Raw genomic sequence first — 13185 nt, forward strand, 5'->3', positions numbered from 1 at the left:
AGATCATGTCAAATAGCTCTCTCCAGCACACACACTTCTTTCTTTAGAAGAGAAATAATTTAGCTGCCCTCGTCTCCTAAAGAAAGTTTCCTGGAATAACTTTGCTTCCATTAGCCAGTGTCCTCCTTAACTTCCTTCCAGATGGCCACAGTTTAGAGGAACCTTAGAAGGAAAGTGGTTGAAAAGCAGGCTGACTTTTAAGTATGAGCATTTTGTCCAAGCCAGGCCTCTAAGTTCTGAGAACTCGGCTCTTTATCAATTTAATGAGCCCCTGTTGCTTTGGGTGCTGGTAGCTGATCAGGGCTTAGCAAGTGTCCGACAGAAGGAGGAGGAAAAGAGAGGAAGGAGAAGGGTGATAGGTACGTAGGAGAGGGAGTGATAATTATCATGAAGGGTTGCTTGACTGGGGAGCCTCACCGACTGCCCAGGCAGTAAATTGACTTCACATGTCCTTAGGATGTACTCATTTACTTAATTAACCATCTTCACACTTAGAAGTTATCCTCTATCAGCCATCAGAAAAAGTAAGCCCTACTGCTAGTCTACAAGGCACCTTTGTGCAAACTAAGAAGATGCCCCTTCCTGCAAACGCTTTACTGCCATCTGCTGGAAACGTTTCACAATGTACTAATCTACACTGACTCCCAGTGAATGGCTCTCCCTACAGCTGTGCACACCAAATCAAACATGGCGGCCAGCGGAGAAAGTCCGTCACCCTCCAACCCTCAGTTCCCCACACAAGGCAAGCAAGGATCCTAGGGCTCACACTAGACATACCTGAGAGGAATCCATCTGAATATGGCAATTTTGTTTAATGTGATTTTGCAAATCTCACAGGAGGGCACCCACCTTCACATGAACCTTTATGTTCCAGATTCATTAAAATCGGAGACAAAGAATGTGAATATAATCCCAACTTCCGGCTCATCCTTCACACCAAGCTGGCCAATCCTCACTACCAGCCCGAGCTGCAGGCTCAGGCCACCCTGATCAACTTCACCGTGACCAGGGACGGCCTGGAGGACCAGCTGCTGGCTGCTGTGGTCAGCATGGAGAGGCCAGACCTGGAGCAGCTGAAGGTGCGTCCCACCAATGAAGGGAGGAAGAAAATGCTCTGCCACTACATCCTGCCACGCTCCTCACTCTGGGAGAGGTGTGGGAGGCTGTTTTTCCTGGAGCTGAGCAGTGTGGGCTTTGCTAGAGCCTGGAGGCGTGCCAACCTCATCTAGCCACCTTGAACACTACCAAGCTGGGAAATGGAGAAGAGAGAGTGCTAAAGAACAGAGAGGAGAAGACAGTTGGGAGAACAGACACTCTTATTGCCACGAGCGGGGCCTGGCACAGAGCTTCAAACATGCTCGGGCCAGCACATGAGGGCCTCTCATCATACATGTTCACATACCCATGTCCAGAACCAAGTGGGGTTCAGTTTTGCAAGGGCAATCGAAATGGGTCAACCACATTAGGATGGTGTCTTAGTCAGCTTGGGCTACCATCACAAAATGCCACAGGCTAAGTGGCTTAAACAACCGAAATTTATTTTCTCACAGTTCGGAAGCTGGAAGTCCAAGAGAGGGGGCCAGTGTGGTTGATTTCTGGTGAGACCTCTCTTCCTGGATTGTAGGCGGCCACCATCCCCCCCTGTGCTCACAGACGGCTTCTCTGTGAGTGCAGAGAGACAGAGCAAGCTCTCTGGTGTCTCTGCTTATAACGGCACTAATCCCATTGGACCAGGGCCCCACCCTCAAGATCTCATTTAACCTTAATCACCTCCTTAAAGGTCCATCTCTAATAGAGTCACAGGAGGGTTAAGACTTCAACATGGATTTTGGGGGGAGACACAGTTCCACAACAAGTAATGTCCCTTTTTTCCTCTCTTTAGACTTGATTAGATTATAAAATACAAGTCCAGAACTACAGTGCATGTGAGGTTGAGTTCAGGGCTCCCTGGGCCTCTGCTTCCGGCAAGCATTCATTTATTAAACTGTGGAGCACCAGCTCTGTAACAGGCAAGGTTGCAGGTGCTCTTGAGGCTTCAACAGTGAACACGGACAGCCATGTCCTTGCCCACAAGGAGCTTACAGTCTAGAGGAGGAACTCAGAAAATAAGAATGTAAACAAAAAAAAAGAATGTCATTTCAGATAGTGATAAAAATTTTGAGGAAAATAAAGCAGAGTGATATCAGAGAGGCAGGGGGCTAATTTAAACTGGGAAGGGCGTAAAAAGATTCTCTGAGGAGCTATCATTTGAACTAGTTCTTAAATAATTTGAAAGCCTCTGGCACAGAGCACCCCCAGGAGAGAGAACAGTAGATCCTAGTCGTAGGCAGGATTGAGGTATGTGTTTTTAAGAAACAGAAGGTAGGCTGGGGTGGCTGTGGCTGGAGCCTCCAATGGCAAGATTGTTCTCTCCATGGATCCAAAAGCAATAATCTCAGGCTGTACAAGGGCAAAGAAGCTACAGCTGCCTGAAGTTACGTGTGCCCCCTCCCCAAAAAAGAGCGTGTCCGGTACCTTAGGATATGGAGTCTAGCACTCAGGATGGGAAGATAAGGTGAGACCTGCTTGGATACCAGTGCCCGCTTCAGCCTCGAGGAGGGTTCCTGCGATGGTCTGTCTCCACTGTGTAAGACAGTTTCTGTTGATTTCTTTTAAAGGTAGTCCATTGGAGAGCTATTCATTTAGGGGCAGTACTGTGGACAGAGAGGACCCTCCAGAGAACTAAAACTTGACCTCTAACTATTCACAGAAGTAGGTTCCATTCAGTGAACAGACTGTGTATCAGTGCTGTGCTAAGCATTGCATAACACTCCTATGAGTAGGGACTGGGGTTAACCCAGCTAAGGTTACTGAGGTATTAAGAGGGCAACATAGTCCAAGATCACACGACTAGTAAACGGTGTAGTTGGGATTCAGCTCAGCTGCTCATCTCATCTGCTCATGGCCTCAAGCACTCCGCTATTCTGCTTCCCCTGTCGCCCCTCTAAAGGAAGTAACTTGACTCCATGGCATTTAATTTATTCAGACCTACCCCAAGAGTAGGATGCTCTGGGCTTCTATACCTGACTCCCCCTTGCTTGATATTTGCAGTCGGATCTCACAAAACAGCAGAATGGGTTCAAGATCACCCTCAAAACATTAGAAGACAACCTGCTCTCTCGCCTCTCCTCAGCATCTGGCGACTTCCTGGGAGAAACGGCCTTGGTGGAGAACCTGGAGATCACCAAGCAGACCGCTGCGGAAGTTGAGAAAAAGGGAAGGCTCCCCTGGGCTGGGAGGCTGGGGCCCTCCTCCTAGGCCCTGAGTCCGACTTTTAGAAAAAAAAGAAGTCAGTAAAACAGGTGGCTTTTTCACCTTCCCCAGTTTCTTTTAGAAAATCAAGCTAGGCAGGATTCCTGAAATGACCACCTCACATCCCTCATTATGGAGTTCCCTCTTTCTGGAAAATGCTCTTGACAACTTTACTCTGAAATGTTTCATGAGCGCGTAAGTCTGCAGGGCCTCATATTCTGTGCAGGGAATGATAACTCAAACTTCATACCTCAGAGAGTGTGTGGAATTGCCGTGAAGCTAAAGAAGGGCATTGCTGTAAAAGTTGGCTGCTTCAGGCATGATTGCACCCTGGGAAAACCCACCAGCTTGTGAAAATCTCCCCAGGGGGATTCTAACGAGAGAAGTTCGACGACTTCCCAGGAAACTCAGCTCTCCAAAACCGTGTCATCCTGGGAAACGAGTTAGTAGGTAGCTTCCTTCCTTTACTTCACAATGTTTGGAAGACTTTTATTCCCCCTTGTGGGGACTGGAAGACATGACTTGACGAGGTCAAACTCCTCGCCCTTGCCCAGCAAGCTGCTGAACCTACACAGGCCCTTTCACATTCTCAGCCTGCTCTTGGATCAGAGGAGTAATTAAGATACTGGTTCTGAGCAGGATGAGCGTGTCGGTAACAGTGTCCAGGAACAGTATACCTTTGAGGGAATACACTTATTGTCAGATTATTGGGATTTCTCCAAACATGACAGACTTTGTTCTGGGTAAAGACAAGGTAGGAAAAATGAAAACTAACGATTGGCGGGGCAGATAAACCAGGTCATACCCACTCAGGGATAACAGAGAGCTAAGGTTGGGGTTGGGGGGTAAGAACCCAACTCACATAGGAAGAGGAGGTCAGAGATGGAATCTACTGTGTTGATCTCTTCTCCCTGTCTCTTTATCCCTCTTTCTTTATCTTTCTCTTTAAAGTCAATGAGCATTTATTGAGTGCCTGCTGTATGCCAAGTGTTGTATGGATCCATTTTCTTTTTGTCTTCTTTTTCTTTCTCATTCATTCATCCAATGAATACTTACTTGGAGGCTGCTCTATTCCAAATTCTGTGACAAAAATTTGGGGTACAACAATGAACTTGCCAGAATCCCAGGCTTCTAGGACCTGGTCCTCCAAGGAGGAAAGACAAATAAAGAGGCAATTACACTATGATGAGGCCTGTGGTAGAGGGACTACAGGGAGCTATGAACACACAGAGGAGAAGCACTCAGCCCCTGTTGGGTGAGAGGCTGTTTCTCTTTAGTGTAATCAGAACATAGAGAGATTATAGAGGCAGATGGAAGTAGTCACTGGAGATGAGGCATGAAAGGTAGGCTGTGTTTTCATTGCAAATGGCCTTGTAAACCATACTAAGAAGTTTGGGCTTTAGATGGGAGTTAGGGATCATAAAAGAATTCTTTTTTCCTTTTTAGACAAGAAAGTAACATGATCAGATCTGTGCTTTAGAAAGATCACTCCAGTTACAATCGGAGGAGAGACTTGGAATGCAGGAGGCATAGAAAAGTGTAGGAGATACAGTAATTCAGATTAGGGATGGTATCCTGAATTAATGTTGGCAGTGGTGGCACAAAGAAGTGAGCAAATTCAAGAGCTATGGGCAAATTCAAGGAGGTAGAATTGAAAAATTTGTTAATTGGTTGGGGTATGATTATATGTGGATAAAAGTATAGTCAAGAAAATGTCCCAGGTTCCAAAGATAAACATCTAGATAGGTACTGGTGCCACTAACTGAAAGAAGAGAGCAGAAGTGGATTTGGGGATGAGAAGAAATGATGGTTTTAGTTTGTGTTGTGTTGAGTTTGGAATGCCTTTGGTCCCTTCACGTAAGAATGTCTCATAGGTTTTTGTATATATGAGCTTGGCCGGCAATAGAGTGCTGAGAGTCATCAGCAGTAAGTGATCATTGGAACTTTGGGACTGAATGAAGTCACCTAGGAGACATGTGTGCAATGGTAATACTGGGAGTAGAGCATTGAGGAATAATAATACATTTTTAGAGAAGTACAGAAGATGTAAAGCATGGAATAGAGCAGAGAGATGGGAGGAGAAGCAGGTAAATACAGTATTATTAAAGAAAATGTTTCAAGAGGAAGAGATGTCAATGGTATAGAATTATGCTGAGAACTCAAATAAGATATAGCTGAGACGTGTCCACTGAATTCTGCAAAAAAGAGTTATCAGTGATCTTGGAGAGAACAGCTTCAGTGAAGTAGTGGAAGTAGAAGCCAGACTTCATTAGAATGAGAGTAAATGAGGGGCCTACTCCGTGGCTGGGTGGTTATGTTCATGTGCTCCACTTCGGTGGCCCAAGGTTTCACTGGTTTGAATCCTGGGTGCAGACCTGGCACCGCTCATCAGGCCATGCTGAGGTGGTGTCCCACATAGCAGAACTAGAATGACCTACAACTAGAATATACAACTATGTACTGGGGGGCTTTGGAGAGAAGAAGAAGGAAAAAAAGAGGAAGATTGGCAAAAGATGTTAGCTCAGGGCCAATCGTTAAGAAAAAAAAAAGAATGAGAGTAAATGGGAGTTGAGAGAGGGGAAGTGAGTACAGACAACTCTTTAAAGAAGCCAAACTAAGAAATGGTAGAGAGAGAAAGGATTGTAACTTAAGGAGGACATAAGATCTGTAGAGACTTTCCCCTGAGATGGGAGAGACTGAGCATTCTAAGATCCTAGCTGGGGGTAGGAGGAGACATGGATTATAAAGGAAAAGGAGAAGTTGAGAAGAGTTGAATTTACAAGAATAAGAAGGAATGATTAATACAATGGGATACATAAGAAAGTTAGGGGAAATATAATTCAGGTCACAGAGGAAGAGCTTATCTTTAGAAAGATGAAGAGTTAGTTCCAATGTGATAAATGTGATAAGGGATAGGGGGCAAACATGAATCTAGAAATGGTTTGTGAGTCCATGTGGACAACTGGGGAAGGGGGGGAAAATTAAGGAAATGGAAGGGAAGGCAGAAATTAAGGAAATCCCTTCCTGATGCTCTCTATATAATCTGTGAAAGCTTGAGTCAAGTTCAACTGCTGAGAATGAGGGAACAGTGGTAAGGTAGAGGGTTTGGGGGGAGGAGAAAAGGTTTATAATAGTTGTTGTGAGAAAGGAGAATGAAAGTTGACTTGGGACACACAGATTAATGGACTACATTAAGAACCCAGGGGAGCTTGAAGAGTGTGAATCTGTGATAACACCAGTCTGAGCAATTACGTGATTTTTGTTGTTTCACTCCCTTTTGAGAATCTTTGTCTTTTAACTACTGAATTTAACCAATTTACACTTATTAACGTTACTGATATAGTTTAATTTCTTTCTACTGTCTTCATTTGTGTTTTCTACTAATCATTCTTTTTGTTTCTTATTTCTCCTTTCTTGATTTTTTTATCCTTCTCTTTTATCCTTTGCTGATTTTAAAGTTATTTATTTTATTTTATGGATTAGGCTCCATTTTTTTGTTTATATGTGAAAAAATATATTTCATTTTATATATGACTTAATAACATATATGTATGTTGACTTAACAAAGTCTAAAATTAAGCAATATATCCAGCCTCTTCCAAAACAATATAAGGACTTTAGAATACTTTGATCATCCGCTCCCATCTTCTGTTACTGTTTTATAATATTTTACTTCAGCCTTGCTTTTACCAACTAATCCCAAACTGGTTGTGATATCTTTATAGTCTTTGTTATTTAAATTAGCTTTATATTTAAGAAATTATTTCATTTCATTTCAGATTCAGTTTTCTTCTAATTGAAGCAAACAATTATTTCTTCAAGGGCCTGGGGACAGTAAGCTTTCTTTGACCTTGACTACTTCTTCAAAGAAAGAGCTCTGATCTTTCAATAATTTTGGAAAATTCTTAACTATTATAGCTTCAAATATTGCCTCTCCTTCATTCTCTCTATTCTCTACTTATTTCTGTTAGATATATTTTGATTCTTCTCATTCTATCTGCCAAGTCTCATTATCTCTTTTACATATTTTCCATCTTTTTTTCTCTCTGAGCTGCTTTTGTAAAAGTTCCTCAGATCTATCGTCTAGTTTACTTATCCTCTTTTCAACTCTAGTCCATTGATTTAACCTGTGCACCGAATTTTTTATTTAAATAACAGTATTCTTGTTTTTAGAAGTTCTGATTAGTTCTTTTTCAGATAATATCTGTTCCTTTCTATAATATCCTGATTTTATGCTTTCCTCTATCTCTACTGCTTTTAAACAGAATTAGTTAATGGTGAGTTTTAGATTGTTCAGTCATCTTCAGCTCTTGGGATGCTAATCCTTCTGGGATTTTGGGGGGTGTGTGTGGGGGGGGGTCTTCTAATTGTCCCTTTTGGTAACACTTTCTCCTGAAGTTTGTAGTTGTTTATTGCAAGCTCATCTTCAGTAAGGATCATTGTTTCTTCCTATGAGACTCTCATGAATTATCAATAGTTTCACTCTATTCTGGAGCATAAGGCAGGCCATACTAGGGTTTGTATTTCGTGATATATCCTTATGGAATACCTTTCTCTGATGCTTAGGCCTCCTTTCTTATTTTTACCTCTGATAAGCAATTTGCTGAAAATAGAATATTGCGTTGAAAGAGATCTTCTTCGTGAATTAACATATTAACTACTTCATAAAAATTAAGAAAACGGAATTTTAGATTATGCTTCTTTACTGGATTCCCACTACCTGGAATTCTGGTTTATTTTCAGGTTGTATGTATATATTTGTGTTTTCATGAAATGTTCTTGTTAGAAACGGAGCTCAGGGGCTTACATGGCCCACATTGCCCAACTGGAGGCGCTGATACTTTCACCCTTGTGAAAGACTGGAAGTGTATCATCTCTTTTCTCATGGAGGCTCTGTTGAGGAATGCCACCATAGCTTGCCAGGCCCCAGCCGCTCTCCCCATCCTAATCCACCCTACCCCACACAGACACATGTTTACTTACACAGAGAGGCCAATCTGGTTGTCAGGAAGCCCTGGTTGGTTTGAACAATGGACCATTATTTATTTTTCTAACAGGTCCAGGAGGCCAAAGTGACTGAAGTGAAAATCAACGAGGCCCGAGAGCACTACCGGCCAGCAGCTGCGCGAGCCTCCCTGCTCTACTTCATCATGAATGACCTCAGCAAGATCCACCCGATGTACCGCTTTTCCCTCAAGGTGACACACTCCTGGAGTTTTTTGCATAATCATAATAAAGCATATTATATTTAATATAGCCAGTGCTACTCTCCATGAGAGCTTATCCGTGTGCTTCAGTAGCTATGGCAGATCTTTAAGGTCAAATCCAGGAGAGTAGCTACATTGCCTTCAGACCTGTATTACAGGCCTCATCTCTTTAATTGGTTCTTTCATGACTCATTGGTTACTTTGGCTGTAACGGGAGACACCACAGCGAGTCCCAGCCTCACTCATTCAGCAGGCACATCTGATATGGCAGGTACTGTGTTCACTGAATGTGTGGAAGAGGATACCAAGAAATACCAGAAGTGACCCCTGCCCCTAAATAGCTTAAAATATAATAGGGCCCATGAAATGTGCACGTCATTCATATTGGCTAAAGACCAAAGCAGGCAATAATAATAGACCAAACTTAAATTGCTTTTCTTATTGCCCTAATATTCCCAAAGCTACTGCTTTATGGCTGCTGAAATATTTCCAAAACCAAAGATGTTAGCAAACTGTAAGTGCTGACTAAACTCCTCTTGCTCAAGAAAAAATAAAGACCTATACATTTTAAGTTCGTCCTTGAAAGTATATCTTTCTCCCATAGGGCGTTCACCAAAAGACCACAATTGAAGAGGCATTAGAGGGTGGTGGAGCATTTCTGAACAACTTCTTTGGTTTACCAAGCAAACAGGGAGGACACACACACAAAGAGGGTGAGAGGAGAGCACATACACATGGACACACACACACGCACTCAGAGAACACCTCTCTTTCTGTGAAGCTGAACTACCACATGGAGGCCAAGGTGTGGGGAGGAAGGTGTGTGGCTGAGAAATCAGAAGGCCTCCAGTACCCGGGACTCATTTAATTGGAGATGGCATTTCACTATTTCCCAATTCTCTTCCCTCAACTCAGAGCCTCTACAAATTAAATGAACTGTGTTTGTAATATATTATGTTTTTAAAAGAAATTCAATACTCAGCCTTGTATTCAGGTCAAAGCAGCATATGAAAGCAGTATAAAGTTAGTCTGATAAGCCTCATAACTACAGGATCACCTCCCTTTCTCAAGAGTAGTTAACATCTACCGCCATGACTCTTTCTGAAAAAAAGAAAGCAAATGAAGCCAGTGGAAGTATGTGTTCAAAAGCATGTCATAAGTCGTTTTACAGCAGTAACGTCCTGATAGATGCTTCTTTTGTCATTGGAAGCACTATTTCTGGGGGGAGGGAGGCATTTTGGGTCCCTACGCCGTTATTAAGAATTGCCAAAGGCAACAGTTCATTGACCAGCGTGATCATTGGCAGCAGATTTAAATGCTTAATGAGAAGGAGCTGAAGTAAGTGTCTTCAAAATACCAAAACAACAGTACACTTAGAAGCCTCCTGTGATCTAGAGAAGAAGTAACCACTGAGTTTTCCTGGCCTTGACTTTGAGGTTGGATTTTCCAGTTCCTGTTCCAGGCGGAGAAAGGAGAGGCGTTCTCAGAATATGGAAACCACAGATGGGCCAATGGGGCAGGAGCCACTTATCCCAGTTTTCCAAAGTGTTTTGAGCAGGAATATATTAAACTGCGTGCATTTGCTTTTATACAAGCAAAGACTCTTCAAGAGCCAGCTTTGAATGAGCCTGGGGATTCATAACATGGTTAAGATAGAATTTAAGAGATTATAAAGTAATTTTTCTTCAAAACTCAGCCAAAGGCTAGGAGAGTGTTAATGAGACACACTCACAGGGTGCCAGGGTGTCCCTAGTGAGAAGACACCTCACTGGGGTTTCCTGCAGACTGATGGAAGGCCCAGCTCCTTCTGATGTGTGCACTGTGTGGAGGTGCCGCTTGGAGAAATAAGGTTTCTCAGAGAGATGGGAAAGGGGAGGTTCGGACAGGCAGAAGCAAATAGAACATAGAGCACTGGCCTCCAACTGGATGCCAAAAGGGCCTGTTGACCTGTTTTCTTTGGTCCTCGGAGGGCTTTTCAAATACTTTCTTTGGTTACAAACATTTAAAAACAAGGAGGTTTCACACAAATCTCTATTTCTGGCTTCTCACAAAAGTTTGGAAGATCTGGCAGCACTGAGCGCACATTCCACGTGGCATAAATTCGTTGTAGCTGAGGGATGGCTGCTCCCTAGATGGGCACGTGTCCTCCACGTTGCCACAATCACTGCCTCCTCCCTATTTGGTTTTACACACGTAGCCCCCCAAGGCATTCGAATTTGACATCCTTAATCTATCACATTCCTCCAGCTTTGCCTAAACTCTTTCTGGCATTAACAAGACATAGTCATTCATTTAACAAATGTAGTCAGTGCCTATTATACGGGAAAAGCTCGGCTGGATGCTGGGGAAGGTAAGAAAGTTAGTAAAGCCTGGCCCCCACCCTCAGAGTGGTCATAATCTCGTATAAATGAAAAAGTTAAAAATATCTAAGATATAAGGCAATAGATAAGGGCCCTAAAAAAGCCCAAGAGTAGTTAGAGCCAGCAATAAGACTGTGTGGGCGGGAGAAGAGACCTTCTGGAGGAAGCCAATAGAAGCCGAGATCAGGCCAGCGCCAGGGCTGTTCAGACACCGGAAGGAAGAGGAAGGTCCTTTTTAGGATGAAAGGAAAAGAGAGCCAAAATTAGTTTAGAATAAAGAAAATACTAAATGTATCTAGTCTTTAAAATTTTCTTTAGATCTTTTCCTGAACTGTGAATCACTGTGTTTAAACTTAGTAACTAGAGATTTCCTGCTCACTGTCATTTTGATAAAACTACAGTTTTAGAGGGGCTGGCCCCATGGCCGAGTGGTTAAGTTCGCGCGCTCCGCTGCAGGCGGCCCAGTGTTTCGTTAGTTCGAATCCTGGGCTCGGACATGGCACTGCTCGTCAGACCACGCTGAGGCAGCGTCCCACATGCCACAACTAGAAGAACCCACAACGAAGAATACACAACTATGTACCGGGGGGCTTTGGGGAGAAAAAGGAAAAAATAAAATCTTTAAAAAAAAAAAAAAACTACAGTTTTAGAGAAAGGCCGTAGTAACCATAGAGAACAGGTCTCTATGGACGTGTTCTGCAAACGGAAGCTTCTCAAATCGCTCGGTGTGGGGTGGGGGTCGTTATCAGCCCCTGAGGAGCTATTATTCCAACCTAAAACCTACCAAGTGAGGGAAAACATCACAAGGGGTTGGGTTGAAGGTGGTCAGAAGATTTTGTTAGGATCATCAAAAGTAAATGAAGAAGAAAGGCTGCCAAGTCTTCATTAACAAGAAATACCGTGTAACTATGAAACAGGAATTCACATTTTTCCCCCATTTTGCAAATAAGGAAATAATGAGACTCAAGTTTTATATGGTTTCCACTGAAGTTCAAATACCTGGCTTTAGAAAGACCTAATTTTTCTTTTCCTCCTTGAAGCCACAAAAGAAAAATAGAGAAAAGACTAGAAATCTGCATAGCCAATAATTGAAAAAGTCCAATCATATCTTGATTTTTATTTTCTTTAGGGATTCATCTATTCATATCACATTCAAAATGCAGCATTCCTAATATTTATTCTTATAGTCTATATCTAAATTTAAAACAACGGAAAGTTGATTCATGTGATTTTTATCTCATATTATAGTGTTCACAAGATGTAACCAAAGCAGGCTGTGCTCCTACCATTGCAAGAAAAGTGCCTGAGAAAAAAGGGCACATAAGAGGACCCATCAAATGACTGCAGAGTTAATAGGAAGAAAAACAAAGAACACAGGAGATTCTGATCATTACCAAAAGGAAAAATAATTAATTAAAAACATTCTGGGGGCCTGTTATGTACAAGGATCTCTTTCGGACAACAAAGTTGTGCAACATTGGTTCTACCATCAAGAATTTTATAATCTAGTGGATAGAACCAGTAATCCCAGGTGGTTATTGTTGACTGTGCTTATTTTTTATTCAGACCGTTATCCAACAAAACTTATTGGACTTAATGTAATTATTTGGGCTACTGGACTTTATTTTTCCTGGTCAAAACTGTAGGTTCTTGTCTGTATGCTTCATAGGCTTCCCCACTTCATGACAACGTAATAATTCATATGAGCAAACTAAGAAAAGAGCCAATAGCATGTTTTTTGTTGCCGCTGTCCCTTCTTGGTAGGATACTGGGAAAATACTTCTGTGGCCTGTAAATTATAATATTCTTCACAGTTAAGACTACCAGCTATACACAGAGAGCTGTGTAAATTATCAGTGTCCTACCTTCTGCCCCCAGGCCTTCAGTATCGTCTTCCAGAAAGCTGTGGAGAAGGCTGCTCCTGATGAGAGCCTCAAGGAACGGGTAACCAATCTAATAGACAGCATCACCTTCTCTGTGTACCAGTACACCACCCGCGGGCTCTTTGAGTGTGACAAGCTGACCTACCTTGCCCAGCTCACCTTTCAGGTAAAAGTGGATTGAAGAAGTTTCCAGAAAGCAGGTCACTTCCTAGTGCCCAACCAGCAGGTGCAAAGAAACTTTCCTCTTTTAACATCACTTCCTATAGTATGTGCAGACTATTGATCTCTAGGCAGAGGTGTCAGACAAGAAGGTCCAAGATGGCGCATGCATGCTGCACCCCCCCACCACCACCACCACCATTGTCCTACTCAAAGCAAACATGTTTAATCAATCATTTTACTTTCTTGTTGGCCCAGGATGATCTAAGATCTTCAACATAGCCC

The 13185-nt window shown here is 42.7% G+C and overlaps 1 protein-coding gene across 13 annotated transcripts in view; it reads left to right on the forward strand.

Moving 5' to 3' along the window:
• DNAH9 (dynein axonemal heavy chain 9) overlaps positions 1-13185 on the forward strand; it is a 319325-nt gene that overhangs the window by 237459 nt on the left and 68681 nt on the right. For 12 of the 13 annotated variants that reach the window (XR_011423085.1, XR_011423083.1, XR_011423082.1 and 9 more), the window contains 4 exons: positions 875-1079; positions 3091-3253; positions 8347-8489; positions 12737-12907. Coding sequence is in view for 9 of the 13 variants with exons in the window: in XM_070226565.1 (XP_070082666.1) it covers positions 875-1079; positions 3091-3253; positions 8347-8489; positions 12737-12907 (682 nt within the window). In the remaining 4 variants the exon portion in view is untranslated. Of the gene's footprint in view, positions 1-874; positions 1080-3090; positions 3487-8346; positions 8490-12736; positions 12908-13185 lie in introns of all 13 variants that reach the window. The other variant, XM_070226569.1, reaches the window with a different exon arrangement.

The sequence above is a fragment of the Equus caballus genome, chromosome 11 (genome assembly GCF_041296265.1).
Source record: "Equus caballus isolate H_3958 breed thoroughbred chromosome 11, TB-T2T, whole genome shotgun sequence".
Lineage (NCBI taxonomy): Eukaryota > Metazoa > Chordata > Mammalia > Perissodactyla > Equidae > Equus > Equus caballus.